Genomic DNA, 16,481 nt, shown 5'->3' on the forward strand with positions numbered 1-16,481 from the left:
TTCTGTCAAATTTGTTGTTTAACATGATATTTTGGTGCTTAATTTGTAAAATCATAACCTAATTTGATGTTTAATAGGCTTTTCCTTAATCCCTCCCTATTATCCAAGATATTCGCTTATCCAGGCTTCTGCCGGCCCATTTAGCTTGGATAAGTGAGACTCTACTGTAGCAATGAAAATAATTTTATGGTTGAGAGTCACCAAAACATGAGGAACTGTATTAAGGAGTTGTAGCATTGGGAAGGTTGAGAACCACTGATCTACACTCTAGTACTGAAGCAGTTTGACACCACTTTAATTACCATAATTCAATGCTATGGAATCATGAGGTGTAGTTTAGTGGGGCATCAGCAATCTTTGGCAGAGAAGGTTAAAGACCATGCAAAACTATAATTCCTAGGCTTCCATAGCATTGAGCCATAGCAGTCAACATGGCATCAAACTGCATTAATTCTACAGTGTAAATGCAAACCTAGGCTTTAATTCCCATTCTGTATTAGATGAAATAAGTTGCTCTAACAGACAGCCATCAACAATAAATACTTTTATTATGTATAAAAATATGACTTATCAATAAACTATATACATTTAATAAAAAAGTCTCTTATATAGAGAAAACAAAACATGGCATTAGAGTTATATTTTAACATCTCCGTACATGGAGTCCATTTTAAGCTGTAGTTTATAAAACACATAAAAGGAAGTCACACAAGACCAACAGGTTGACTTAGAGAAATCTTAGGAAGTTGTCTTTGAGCGAGATTTGGACAGCTTTCCATAACCTTCATTGTGGACCGCTGACTATATACAGTATCATGTAATTGAGGATCTACTTCCTTCAGTACAACTGGATGGTGAGGGATGGGAGCTATATTCTGGTTGGACTCCATCTGGAGAGCACTTGGCCACCGCTGTGGGGATCTCCTTGGCTTGACATTTCCTACAGACCAGACCCCATTTTTCTGAGAAGCTCCATCCCTTTATTTTTCTCTTGATGCCTCAGAATTTCCATCTACTGCTTCTTCTTTTGGAGCCTCTTTCGTCTCAGTATTCTGGCTGGCTGAATTCTCTACTGCCTTGCACTCTTTGTCTTCATTACTTGGTAATGTACCATATCCATCATTCGCAGATGCCTCCATCTTCACAGGTATGTCCTCCAGATTTACGTCATCTTCTACACACAGCCGTGAAGAGCTGTCACACTTGTCCCCGTCATCCATGGCAGCGTGTATCATGGCTGTGACCTCAAGACTATTGCTGCTCTTGATCTCCGGGAAGTCGATGGACAAGATGTCATGCACCACGATGGCTTCAAAGTCTTGAGGGTTCCATTTGGTCCCATAAAAGTCCAGCATTTCCACAGAACTGTAGGGAAAGCAAACCCATCATCAGACCAAGATAGGTAGAACAGTTGTTGCCTAAGCTAAAGGACCAAATGGTCACCTTCCCTTTGGACATTCAAAAATAAACTCCATTTTGCTGACATAGGGTCCAAGACCGACATAGGGTCCTCCATCAAACCTGATTTGGAGAAGAGATGGAGAAAGCAGAGTCCCTAGGATTGTTTCTATAGCCTCAGGACTGTTAAAATACTCTTCGGAGTAGGGATATCTCATTGATTCAATTGATCTTCTCTAGTATGGGTGATTTTAGGCCCATGGGAGGTCTTCTTTCCCCTAAACAGTAAGTAACTTTTTGGGTTTCTTTCCAGAAGTTCCTAACCAAAGGATAAAAATTAGATGAATCTAAAACAGTGTATGATTCCCTTAAAATAGGGTGAAATTGCACCTCCTTTGGGGGCTAATATTTGAATTTATTTACGGTAAGGAAAGTAAATCTCTTCATGTTCTCCTGGGATGGCTTGGTCTTGAATAGACATTGGATTCTCATATATTGGCATCTTCAAGTCACCTCCAATTTATGGTGAACCTACCAAGGGATTTTCTTGGCAGCCTCCCTCTAAAGCAGGTATGGGCAAACTTGAGCCCTCCAGGTGTTTTGGACTTCAACTCCCACAATTCCTAACAGCCTAGTTGAAGTCCAAAACACCTGGAGGGCACAAATTTGTCCATGCCTACTCTAAACGTTGAGAGTGCACAACTTGCTCAGGGCCACCCATTAGATTTCCATTTCTGAGCAGATATTCAAATCTTGGTCTCCTCCATCCTAGTCTCAAATTATTATGCCACTAGCTGTGCCCGGTCACGCGTTGCTGTGGCAAAGTGGTGGTGGTATTGGTTAAAAATTGTGTAATTTTTATTTGACGTTATTTGTATTTTTTAATAAATTTTATTGTAAGTTATCTTTTTATTATATTTTATTATTTTCTTGTATTATTTTTAGTTATTTTCTGTTATAGTATTTTATTGTATTAATTTTTTAGTGTTTTTAATTATATTTTTTAGTGTTTTTAATTATTTTTTATTGGGTTGCTAGGAGACCAAGTTGGAGGAGCTTAGCCTTCTAACTGGCAGCAATTGGACAAAAGCAATTATTCCTCTCTCTCTAATTAGGACTTTATTTTTGTTTTCTTTTTGTTGTATCAACCTAGAGCCGTGGATGATGGGTTGTGTTGTCAAATTTCGAGGTTGGGGGGGTCTGTAGTTTTGTTGTTTTGTGGGTCGCCGTGATGCCATCACTCTTTTATATATATATAGATACTGGGTTCTCTAAAGTCCATATCCTTTTAAAAAGATGGACTCCTTTTTATAAAAGCCTAGGATCGGTCTTTTTAAACCAATAGTTGAACGGTGAGTCAACATGTAAGTAAATCCCATCAAATGAATGGGTTGCTGCAGTTGATACCAACCATAGAATTCAGGCTGAAAGCTGTTAGACTTGGCTCAAATCCTGTTATCAGTCCCGACTACAATAGATCCAGAAAATAAATGTGATCTACCTATTTGTTGACACATTACTCAATACTGGATCTAACACAGTGTTTCTCAACTTGGGGATCGGGACCCTGGGGGGAGGGGTCATGAGCGGGGTGTCAGAGGGGTCACCACTAGAAAATGCATATTTCTGATGGTCTTAGGAACCCCTTCAGCAGAGAAGATATCTCTGCCTGTTCTTTTCTTCCTTTTTGGAAACAGATGGCGAATCCTCCCACCAAAAGTATTCAAATTTGGGCATATCAGGTATTTGGACTGAAGCACCATGATATCGCTTCTTTTAATGGCCATGCTTTTTACTCTGTTGAAACTGTGTTGTTGATTTACTGTGACTGTGATGTATTTTATATTGTGTATTTTATACTGTTGTATTTTATTGTATGCTGTTGGGCTTGGCCCCATGTGAGCCGCCCCATGTCTCTTCGGGGAGATGGAGCGGGATATGAAAATAAAATTATTATTATTATAATTATATTATTGTATGACACAGCAAACAAGATAGATATGCTGGATTTCGTTTCACAAAATCACAAGTCGAACACTTCCCAAGTGTCTAGGACTGTGTGATGTATTTTCGGATGATGCGTGCAGATCCCAGTAGGGTGGCCTTTTGCAGTTGGCAGATCGTGATTTTGTCAATGTCTATTGTTTCCAAATGCCGGCTGAGATCTTTTGGCACGGCACCCAGTGTGCCCATCACCACCGGGACCACCTGCACTGGTTTCTGCCAGAGTCTTTGAAGTTCAATCTTGAGGTCCTGATAGCGGCTGAGTTTTTGACACAGCAAACAAGATAGATATTCTGAAACTTCCTTTTTTACACAAAAAGCGCTGGTCATTCGTGAGAAGATGGAAGCTGAGAGCTAATACATTATTGCCACTAACAAAATCCAAACTTAAAATTTACTACAGACAAGACACTTGTTTTACTTACCCCTGTCCTTGTTCAAACCTTTCCTTAGGAAATTACTAATTTTAACCTTTTTACTCTGTATCTGTCTAGGAGCGGGTTATTAGGCCGCAGGTCGGGATGTTTTGTATCTTTACATGGTTTTATGTATGCGTAAGTGTGTACGAATTGTATGTTTTACATGTTTTGATGTGGTCAAAAGTGACTAATCAATAAAGAATTGCTGTTGTTGTTAATGATAGATATGCTGGATTTCGTATCACAAAATCACAAGTCGAACACTTCCCAAGTGTCTAGGACTGTGTGATGTATTTTTGGAGGAATATTATTATTATTGTGCCAAATTTGGTCCAGTGAATAAAAATACATCCTGCATATCAGATATTAACGATTCATAGCAGTAGCAAAATGACAGTTATGAAGTATCAACGAAAATAATGTTATTTTTGGAGGTCACCACAACATGAGGAACTCTATTAAGGGGTCGTGGCATTAGGAAGGTTGAGAACCACTGTGCTAATGGATCAGCTGTGGTTGCAACTAACCAGAAGACATAAACCCTTGTTTATTGATATGGTTCAATTATACAGTTTGGGATTCTCTCCTGGATTGATCCTGAGTACAAACTGCAAACCAGACCTACTTTGGAGCAAAGAGAAAAAAAGTACCTCCTTGTCCTAAAACAGCAAAAGCAGCCAAGGAACATCTCCTGAAACCATCTCCAGCACCTGGATGCTACCCTTTGCTTTGGGCATCTGAAGTTGTGCCCAGAATTTCTTGGGAACGGCAACGGATCCCTAGGCTCTAGCAGCTTGGTGTCCTTTCTTTTTGCCATAATGAAAAACAAACCCATTGAGTCGCAATGAAGAAAAACTCTCCTAAAGTCAAGACAACCTAAACCTCCCTTCTGGCTTGGATGGAGATCCCTGACTAGTCAACTGCCTCAAGGCTCCGGGATTCTGTGTGATTATGTGTTTTCCCATTGTCACAACTGTCAGCCAACAGCCACTTCCAGACTTCCAAATAATTTGCATACTATCGCCCCATTGGTCGAGAGGGGCAAGCCAAGGTGTGCCGAAATAGGTGATAAGACATCGAGAGGCGGAGCTAAGCCATTAATATTGGTACACACCGAGCATCAAGTATATGGAACTCCGCAATCCAAAATAATCCCAGATCCAAAAATTGTCGACATCGGTGGCTGAGACAATTTTCGCTTTTTAGGAGTTATTATTATTTATTATATTTATTTATATCCTGCTTTATCTCTCCCAAAGGGGAATCAAAGTGACTTAACATAAAAACATTAATACACATATACAAATATAAAGGTAAAGGTTTTCCCCTGACGTTAAGTCCAGCCATGACCGACTCATCTCCATTTCTAAGCCGAAGAGCCGGCGTTGTCCGTAGACACCTCCAAGGTCATGTGGCCATTGGCCGTTACATGGAGCGCCATTACCTTCGCGCTGGAGTGGTACCTATTTATCTACTCACATTTGCATTCATATTTACATACAAATATACAAACATTAAAACAGATTTAAATATAAACAGTCTTAAAACTTCACAGTTAAAAAACCACTCAAACATTCCATTCATAAACATTTTAGTGCAATTATACAAATATTGTGTAATACACTCGCCATCAGGCTAATAATAGCAATAATAATAATAATAATAATAATAATAATAATAATAATAATAAATTGGGCTTGAGGCAGGGCACAACACCGTTAAAACACATCACCATAAAATACATATAATACAAATGCATAGATTAAAACATATTATTATTATAAGATATATATATTATGGAGCCCCCGGTGGTGCAGCGGATTAAACCGCTGACTGCTGAACTTGCTGACTGAACGATTGGCAGTTTGAATCCAGGGAGCGGGATGAGCTCTTGCTGTTAGCCCCAGCTTCTGCCAACCTGGCAGTTCGAAAGCATGCAAATGTGAATAGATCAATAAGTACTGCTCCAGCGGGAAATCAAATGTACATGCAATCAAATCAAATCAAATGTACATGCAATATATTATTAGCAATATAAGCATTAAATTACTGTATTGTACTATATCATTATATGTTAATATTATTAGTAATATTATATATAATATATAATTAATATTATTATATTGTATTATTATTATGAGTATATAAATATATATAATATACAGCAGAGTCTCACTTATCCAACATAAACGGGCCAGCAGAATTCTGGATAAGCGAATATGTTGGATAATAAGGAGAGATTAAGAAAAAGCCTATTAAACATCAAAATAGGTTATGATTTTACAAATTAAGCACCAAAACATCATGTTATACAACAAATTTGACAGAAAAAGTAGGTCATTACACATTAATGCTATGTAGTAATTACTGTATTTACGAATTTAGCACCAAAATATCACAATGCATTGATAACATTGACTACAAAAATGCGTTGGATAATCCAGAACGTTGGATAAGTATATATAAACTCCACTTGCCTATTTTCCAACAGTTCTCACAACCTCTGAGGATGCCTGCCATAAATGCAGGCGAAATGTCAGGAGAGAATGCTTCTGGAACGTAGCCATACAGCCCGGAAAACTCACAGCAGCCTATATACAGTAGAGTCTCACTCATCCAAGCTAAACGGGCCGGCAGAAGCTTGGATAAGCGAATATCTTGGATAATAAAGAGGGATTAAGGAAAAGCCTATTAAACATTATGATTTTACAAACTAAGCACCAAAACATCATGTTTTACAACAAATTTGACAGAAAAAGTAGCTCAATACACAGTAATGTTATGTAGTAATTACTGTATTTACGAATTTAGCACCAAAATATCATGATATATTGAAAACATTGACTACAAAAATGGCTTGGATTATCCAGAGGCTTGGATAAGCGAGGCTTGGATAAGTGAGACTCTACTGTACATAGCCTAATGGCATTTGTATACACATCTTTTGAATAACTGCGCTATCCTCCAATCGCAACCCACGCTCCTCTTTCGTCCCGCCTTTTTCTGTCAACACTAAGTGGGCGGGCATAGCGAGGAATTGACGAATCAAACGCACGCATCGTTTGGCTCGCTAGGGGCGGGGCGAAAGAAAGCCGGCTTTCCTTCTTTAGCCACTCACGAGACGGCAGGTCACCCCGTCAGCCAATGAGAGGCCTTTTCTAGTTACCCTTTTTTGTGTGTGAGTGTGGACAGCGTCTGCAACCAAGCATGACTGCAGAAGGGTGAAGGGGCGGGGCATGGAAATTCCCTCAGCTTGGCGAGGGACCAATAGGAAGGAGGCAGCGGTGTCACGGCGTCACGCTATTGGGTACGTTAGGAGCTAAGGGGCGGGCTTGAGAGCTCGGTGTGCGGCGGAGAGGTAGGGTGCGCCTCTGTGGGGATGAGGCGAAGAAGGCGGCAGACGCACGAAGGAGCCAAAGGAAGCGGATGGTAATGGCTGAGGCGGATTTAACATATGTATTATTGCCTTAATATATGTAATGTATTCACAATAATTTATATAGATGTATTATATGTTATAGTATATTAAAGCAATCTCTGAGTAGCTTTAATATATGTAATAATTACTTCAATATATATATATATATATTGTTATTGTCTTTTATTCCCCTCAGTTTATATATGTTGTTGTTATTGATATTATTATATATAATGTATATGTTACAGTGTATTAAAGCAACCTCTAAATGGCTTTAATCCATGCAGTTTCTTAATAATAGGTATTTTATATTGTGTTTTAATAATCACAGTTGCTTTAATATATGTCATTTATTAAAATATATGTCAATTATTAAAATGATTGATGCTGTAATATTATATTAGCAAATATAATTAACATTATATTAAAGCAACCTCTGAATTCCTTTAATGTGTGTAATTTCTTAAAGAGAGATATTTTTATATTTATTTCCCCGTTGCTTTAATGTATTTCATTTAAAAATATTGTTACAATATTATATATACAGTATTATATGTTGTGATATATTAAAGCAACTTCTGAATTCATTTACTTATTTACAATATTTATATCCCGCCCTTCTCACCCGAAGGGTGAGTTGCTTTAATATATGTCAATTCTTAAATTGCTTAAATATATGTCAATTCCTAAAAATAGATATTTTTATATTGTTTTATTCACCTCAGTTACTTTAGTATTTGTAATTTATAATAATAATAATAATAATAATAATAACAACAACAATATCTTTATTTGTACCTTGCCACCATCTCCCCGAGGGGACACAGGGCGGCTCACAAAAGCACTGCAAGTGCCACATATAAACAACAGTACACAGTTATCAATACATAACATAAGTATAAAAACAGCAATACATGTAAAATCCCATTAAAATTGTAAGCATATAATTTTCTAGCCTGCGAATAAGGTGGCTATCTACAATAACAATGTGCAGAGTGGTACAGTTGTGGGTCATCGAGCTGGCCAGATTACACAGGGTCAAAGGCCTGTCTGAACAGTCATGTTTTTAATATTATACTATAATGTTATAATATTATATTTGTTATAGTGTATTAATGCAAGATCTGAGTAGCTTTAATATGTGTATTTTATTTAAAAGAGATACTTTTATTATTTCCCTTAGTTATATATTTTTTAATCATGTCAGTTTTAATTGAGAACATACAGCAAGTCACTTCTGGTGGGAGAGAATTGGCCGTCTACAGGGGGAGGGGGTTATCTTTTTTTTTAAATTAACTTTTTTATTAATTTCTCCATACAGATAACAAAACAATCCACTGCATACCTTAGCCATCTAAAAGATAACATATAAACTGATTACAATCTTTATGGCTGGGATACAGGTTCCAATTGTGATTTTCTTTACCGCATATCTTAATGAATTGCCCCTTTAAACCTCCCATCCCACCCACCCTTACCACCCTCTTCCCACCCCCATCTGGGTTACTTGAATCAATACATTGATTTAATTGTCTGGAAGGCCTGATTTAAAGTTTTGTACCTATCTTTTCCTTCTGTTTTTCCTTCTGAATTGGCCGTCTACAGAGACGTTGCCCAGGGGACGCTGGGATGTGTTACCATCCTTCCGGGAAGCTTCTCTCATGTCCCTGTAAGCTAGAGGTGACAGACAGGAGCTCACCCCGTCTCAAAGATTTGAACCGGCAACCTTCAGGTCAGCAATCCAACCTTCAGATCAGCTCTTCAGCCAGCACCCATTGTGCCACCGCAACCCCTTCAGTTGCATTAATATATGCAACTTAATCGAAAATAATTTATATTATGGTATATTAAAGCAATTAAAGCTGCAGATCTTACCATCAGGAATTTCTTCCTAATGCTTAGCTGGAATATCTTTTTCTACAGTTTGAATTCATTGTTCTGTAGTCTCTAGAGCAGCAGAAAACAAAGTGACTAGTCAGTTCTGTCCTGAAGCCAGTGCTATTCAGCATCTTTTTCAATGACTTGGATGATGGAATAAATGGCATGTTTTGAATGTGCAGATGACACCAAATTAGCAGGGATAGCTAATTTCCCAGAAAACAGGATCAGAACTCAAAATGACTGTAACTGATTGCAGAACTGGGCCAATACTAACATAGTGGATATAGCCTTTCCATTAAAAAAATAGAACTTGAACCTGATGTGATTTTTGAAATTAACTTCCTTATTGGTAAAGGTACATTTTAACTACTTGTCCATTCCTTCTTTCACTTTCCTTTCAGTTTATTATTTTGTTGATTGTACAGGCCTTAGGTTCTAGCATAATGTAGTGGTTTATGCATAGGACTATGACTCTGGAGATCAAGGTTTGAATCCCTGATTGGCCATGGAAACCCACTGGATCAAGTTGGGGAAATCAAGCTCTCAGTCTCAGTGGAAGGCAAAGGCAAACCCTCTTTAACCCAAGAAAATCTTGTCATAGGATCACTTTAGGATTCCCATAAGTCACAATTCCATTTGAGGTTTTATTCATTTTTATTTAACTACTTTAAATGCCGTTCTGCCATTTTGAGATTTCTATATGTATAGTATAGTGGGATTGTTACTTATTGAATTCTGCATAAGATGCTTTTTAAAAATAATTTTATTTTATCATGTTACCTCTGCTTCATTCACCTTTCTGTTGTATTTCATTTTGCACTGACTGATTGAAGTTTAGTTCAGTTATACACCATAATAACTTAGATTATAAGCATTCCTGGCATGCCTGATTGTCTCCTTTTAAACACCATTTGGGTTAATGGGGCAATATGAAGCCCAGCTGTGTTTCTTAACTGACTTTTGTTCAGTTTTTCTCTGCTTTATTAGAAATGTTCACTTCTCTCATTCAGATTTATTTTGTTGATTTATTTCTTTCAAATATGTTACTTTTTATTAATATTTATTTTTACTTATTGATACTTTTTTTTACTTATATTTATTTGAAGGATGTTGCATCATTTTACTTACATTATTTCACCTTTAAAAATATTTGTGTAAGGTAGAATTATTTTATGCACAATGCATAATTATGAGATTATTTTAAAGGAAATGTTATGATTGTCTCATTTAGGAAATTTGGGTCCTCTGTCACCTGGCACTGATGGTTCAGTATAATGCGATGCTATGCATGTGTAGTCTGAAGTATGTTTAGTGGAATTTCCCCCCCGAAAAGTATTTATTGTACTGAATATGTATTATGTCAGGAGTGTGTTGTAGACTGGAAATCATTTTGTCACATATGTGAAGGGTTATTGTGATGGGATGGCTAATGAGGGGCTTGAAAGATAGTGGAATGCACTTGAGGTAGAAAATCCCTATCAGTGGCAACTGATTCTTACGAACTTTGCTGTTGTGTTGTGACCAGTTGCTGTTGCTGCAAGATGCAATTGTGCTTGTTTTGTAACTGTGGAAGAGTCACATACCATACTTTTCTTCAGTTCAACAACCATTTGACTTGCTGTTGCCAATCTGTTTCTTTCTCCAGACTTATAGATGTGTATACTTTAAATCAATTGATTATGGGATCTCCACAAGACAGTAATTTCTAATTGTTCATAATGTCAAAAGGTGTCCAGATTCAAATTTCCGCTTACCTATGAAGCTTCTGAGTTCATAATGGGCCAGTTACTGTCTCTTGTCCTAACCTGTCATGCAGGGTTGTTGTTAAGAGAAAATGTGAGCTGGGAGCTGGGAATCATATGTGCTTTCTGGACCTCTTTCTAGGAAGGACAGGGTATAATATAACACAGACCATAGAGGGTTATACCACAATACATATATTGTGTGTTCTGGAAAATTGTTTTATGAATCTGCTCAGCTAGATGCCAGTTGGCTTAATTTAACCCCAGTTTTAAAAGCTAAAATTGTACTTGGTCTACTAAATTTTCCCAGAAACAAAAACACCTAATGATGATGAAAAGCATATGATGAAAAATCCCTTCTTCTTTCCTCCCCTCCTTCCCTCTAGCTGCACCTACGTTTCTCAACTACTTTTTTTCTGTTTATAATTGTTGACTTTTCCAGTAGATTAATATCCTGCCAATATAATAAGGAAGAGAAAGAGAGAACAGCGTACTAATATACTCATTTAAGTTAATCATCCCTCCTTTTGTAACACTGAGGACAACTCAAAGCAAGAAAAAAAGAGAGGAGAGTCCATAGTTAAATTCACATTTTCTGTGCAAAACATTTGTTCATTTTTTGATGCCCTTAAGGTGATGGGAATAGAGCAACTGATGTTTTGTGTATAGGTAATACTGAACTAGATGAACTGTCATAACATAACTTTGTATAAGGCAGCTTCCTTTGTTCTGAGAATGTGAGAAGATTGATGTCATTCACTTTCTCATTTTGATTTAAGTACAAGAACTACTTTGTTGCTGCCCAAATGTTTTCTGGCGTTATCTTTATTTGTCATGGCAAAAACATGTTGCTAGATTTATCTACTTTATAAAACTTGTCTGAGTTCAAAATCATTTGTGAATTCTCTTGTGTCCTTCTATGACAGAGGTAGGCTAACTTTTTGAGAAACAATTACTTGCTGATTTAGTAAGTTTTCTTGTTTTCATTTGATCACATTCCCATACAAATGTGATAGTTTTGTGTATAAAAGTAGACATTTTATAGGCATCTGTAGGTCTGCAGTACAATTGGTTTTCACTTGTCTGTCTTTTCAAAAAAGCAATCCTTATATATTTGGTTTTGTTCCTCTTTTGTAAGATAGGGGAACTTTTCTTCTTTACAGATCAAAAGTAGCTGTTCAAAATGTAAATGAAGATTACACTTTTATGGTATTATAGCTATTACAAAACAGCAATACTGCTCAGAAATCCACAATACAGCAGTAAGTCAGTTTTATTGTGCAGAGAAAATCTTCAGGATGACCTTTGAGGCTACCTCAAAGTGTTCTCTTTCTTTCCAGTTGGTTACTGTCAGATCTATAAAAATGAGTGATGCTGTTTGCTTTCAAAAGTAGCTTCTTTTCTTGTGCTTTGCTTTTATTATAAGACCCTTCATCTTCCAGTGATACCATCTTTTATTTTTGTGCTCCAGGTCATCTGTTCTGGATTTAACTCAGGAGAACATGGATGAAGAATCATTAACTCATTCTTGGAGCTGGGGCCTTGTAGTGGAATCTTATAATTCCTTTTCAGTTACTATGAAAATTTGGCTATTCTGAAGATTCTTCCTTACAGTTGTACAAAGTAGAAATCACAATGAGTTCGTGGAGTCAAGATAAAGGCAGCTCTCCCTATTGGGAAGACCGTATATTTTACTTACTTCTCCAAGAATGTAGCATTATAGACAAACAGACTCAAAAATTATTGAAAGTACCCAAGGGAAGCATTGGCCAGTTTGTTCAAGACCGGTCTTCAGGAGGACATACCAGAAGCAACCCTTCATCCAAAAGCAAAAAATTACAAATAGGAATCAAGATTTTGGAGCAGCCCCACGCCATTCTGTTTGTGGATGAAAAAGAAGTTGTTGAAATTGATGAGAAGCGAGCAGAGCTGTTGTTGGCAATTACTAATTGTGAAGAAAGATACAGTATATTTAAAAGCAAGGCTAGACTGAGTAAGGGCCTTCATATTGAAGTTGGCTCACCTGTAAAAGTACAGCTGAGGGCAGGAGATGAAAAATATCCTGGAGTTGTTCGTTTCAGAGGACCCTTGATACAAGAGAGATCGCTGTCAGGGATATTCTTTGGAGTGGAGCTTTTGGTAAGCTTTCTTTATTGTGCAAAGATTGTATGTAATGGAACAAAAAGATTTTGTGTATGGTTGCACAAACATTCTGGAAAGATGAAAAAGGGTCTTTCATTTGTTGAATCCGTTTCATCTTCTGCTTATATGTAGCTTAAGATGGTACATGTGGCTTCAGGGTACATTTGAATCCTGCGTAACCTATTCAGAAAGAATAGATGTGGCAGAAAAGGAGGGGGCGTGTGATTGTATGTCAAAGACATTCACTTACACAGAAATCCATGTTGAGAGCACTTGGGTAAAAATAAGTGGAGAAAAAAACAACATTGTAGTGGGAGTTTACTACAGGCTACTGAACCAAGAAGAGGTGGCAGATGATGCTTTCTGAAACCTCAGTAATTTCTTAACAAGCAAGAACTGGTAGTTATGGGGACCAGCTCTGCTAAGTGTAGTCTCCTCAACACATTTCTGATATGCCTTGCAGATAAATCTGTCTTTCAAAAGGTGGAGGAAGGAACAAGGGGATCCACAATCATGTGCTTGATTTAACCATTTGGGAGTTGGTCACTGTAATTAGAGCAGTTGGTACTTTAGGGAAGAGTGGTAATGTAATGCTAAAATTGACACGTTTGAGATGGGGCAAAGAAAAGTAGTCAGACATGAACCTTGGATGGTACATTTGTGCTTGCAGCCTGCCTGAGAGCAGGAGTGATTTTTCAAAGATCACCCAGGCTGCATTCACAATCTAGAATTAATATAGTTTGACACCACTTTAACTGCCATGGCACAATGCTATGGAATCCTGGGATCTGTAGTTTAGTGAAACACCAACATTCATTGGCAGAGAAAGCTAAAGACCTTGCAAAAAACTTGCATGATTCCATAGTATTGAACGACAACAGTTAAAAGTGAAGTCAGTTCTACATCAATTCTACATTGTAGCTGCACCCCTGATGAGCAGGGTTTTCAACTTGTAAGTCCAGCATCCCAATTACTCTTATGATGGTACTTTAACAAAGTATGTATTTCTTCTGCAAATCTAGGAAGAAGGTCGTGGTCAGGGATTTACTGATGGACAGTACCAAGGCAAACAGCTGTTCAGATGTGACGAGGACTGTGGGGTGTTTGTTGCACTAGACAAACTAGAGCTGATGGAAGATGATGACAATGAACTGGAGAATGACTATGCAGCTCCAATTGACTCAATGCAGGTAGACCTTCCTCCTTTGGAGCTCAACTCCAGGGTTTCTGTGAAGATAGGGAAGAATATAGAGTATGGGACAGTTATATTCTGTGATGTCTTACCAGGAAACGAGAGTTTAGGATACGTTGTTGGAGTGGACATGGTAAGAAACTCACCTGATTCTTAAAACTTTTTTGCATGTGTGTTTAAATTAGAAGTACATGCAATATTGGTGGGATGGATATTTGCAAACGACTTGTGACTCTTTTTGCCATATGCAGTTGCCACCCAGCAGCTTTGGAATTAGATAAAAATGAATGGGTTGGGTTTGGAAAGAACCACTTGCCAAATTATCCCAAGTAAGGGAGAGAGTCCTTCAAGGGATCAAGCAGGGCAGCTGTTGAGAAAATGTAATTCATGTTTTGTTATGTGGGCAGGAAAGCTTGCATATTTATTTATTATTATTGTTTATTGGTTGATTACATTTGATCCCACTTGTAATTTTTGTGGGCTCATTTAATGTAACTTTAAAATGTCATTGAAACTGACCAGGCAAAATATTTTGTATTGATTAGTTCTGCTGACCAGCCAACTTTATCGTGGTTCAAGGTTGGTTCTAATTATTTTCAGTCCTTTGGGAAAAGTACGGTATAGTGACTGTTTCTGCCTGCTGGAAGAATATGAAGATTTTTTTTTGAAAATGTAAATTGATACTTAGGCTCTAAAGGTGCACTTCTCTAAAGTACATTAGCAGCATATGCTGCTTTTCATCTGTGTTTTGAAATCAGAAGGTCCCTAGTAGGACTTGGAAATCAAAAACAATTGATGTAGAATTGCTATTTTTAGAATATTGCTAGGCATTCAACATGGCAAAAAATCCCTATTTTGCACTCTTGAGTGAATATGGATGTATTTTTTACTTTTGCTATTCATTAAAGAAACAGGCATGTCTTTTGAGCATTGGAAGCTGTAATAACAGAATGGTAAAGAATCCAAGAAAGCATGAAAGCCATTCATGTATCTGTTGTGAATAGCTTTAGTTGTGGAACTTATGTGTTGCTGACCAACTTTGCTTGGCTTTCCTCCCATCACTTGGGCAGTTTTTTTTAAATGTTGTCGCCTTCAGCGTATGAATGTATGTGGATCATCTAAAAACAAACAATATTGCAGAATACATTTCGTTTCTTGAAATGTAAAAAGATGTACCTGAAATGTAAAAAGTGTACCTGAAATGCCATAGCAGAATGAGTCTTGGCATTTCTTGTGAAAGCTTGTGAATCTGTCCGGTTTGCATGTAGCCATTACCTTGATTGAAATAAAAGTCTTACAGCAGATGCTTGATTGAAAGTCTTCATGGGACACACATAACAGTGTTTTAAAATGGTTTTTAGGATAATCCAATTGGAAATTGGGATGGAAGATACAATGGACAACAGCTGTGTAGTTTTGCAAGTGTTGAAAGCACACTTCTCTTGCATATCAATGATGTTATCTCAGGTATGCTTTTTATATTGCATAGACATACATACTAAGCCTTAATTATTAGGCATCTAATTCTTGTTTTAATGTTGATATGACATATATAATTCTCTTTCAGTTGTTAAAATATTTGCTAATAAGTTCACTGTTCTGTTGATTTTCTTTGTGATTCTGTAGGATTATACTGCTGTCCTGTCTTATTCTATTAACTCGCATCTCTTAATTTTCTGGAAATGTTATTCAGAGTCTTCAGGATTCATGGCTTTGTGAATACATTTCTTCCTTTCCCAACTTGCCATGTCCTACCACCATTAGCAAGGTGCTATTTTACAGAATTGCAAGTCTTGCTGGATCTTTTAAATGTGTTAGCGAAGATTAAGGGCAACATAATGCAATATGTTTCCTAGGATGAGGAATTGCACTGCTGTATCATTGCAGTGTGTGGGGTAAGGAAGAAAGATAGCATCGGGTGTGAGATGTGGGGAAACATTTTTATATCCACTTCTCCCAGGTTATGTTTAATTGCAAGCTTGAGAATATTATGAATCACATTGTGAGGAACAACACATGTTGCTTCTAAATATTTCGTATTTGCTTTAATAAGGAGGGCATTGTGCACTGAATTGTTTTCTTACACTTTCTTCAAAAGGAATATGTTCAAGTGATGCCCACATATGCTCTGATAAAGAAATTGGCATTTGTGAATACTGCAGGCAATCTGTTACTTGTTATTGGAGTGCTGTTTTCTCCTATTCATCAGCTCTTTTGTAACACAGCCACCTCTATCTCACATGTGTAACTAGACTATGGAAGTTTCAGTAACTCTGTTATAGAGG

The 16,481-nt window shown here is 37.3% G+C and overlaps 1 protein-coding gene across 2 annotated transcripts in view; it reads left to right on the top strand.

Moving 5' to 3' along the window:
* The first annotated feature begins 7,122 nt into the window (after positions 1 to 7,122).
* Positions 7,123 to 16,481, top strand: part of cyld (CYLD lysine 63 deubiquitinase) — a 29,613-nt gene continuing 20,254 nt past the window's right edge. The window contains exons 1-4 of one of the 2 annotated variants that reach the window (XM_062961499.1): positions 7,123 to 7,250; positions 12,334 to 13,001; positions 14,027 to 14,329; positions 15,558 to 15,663. In XM_062961499.1, coding sequence (XP_062817569.1) covers positions 12,498 to 13,001; positions 14,027 to 14,329; positions 15,558 to 15,663 — 913 coding nt within the window. In that variant the 5' untranslated portion in view covers positions 7,123 to 7,250; positions 12,334 to 12,497. The remainder of the gene's footprint in view (positions 7,251 to 12,333; positions 13,002 to 14,026; positions 14,330 to 15,557; positions 15,664 to 16,481) is intronic. The other variant, XM_062961500.1, reaches the window with a different exon arrangement.

The sequence above is a fragment of the Anolis carolinensis genome, unplaced genomic scaffold (assembly GCF_035594765.1).
Source record: "Anolis carolinensis isolate JA03-04 unplaced genomic scaffold, rAnoCar3.1.pri scaffold_9, whole genome shotgun sequence".
Taxonomy (NCBI): Eukaryota; Metazoa; Chordata; class Lepidosauria; order Squamata; family Dactyloidae; genus Anolis; species Anolis carolinensis.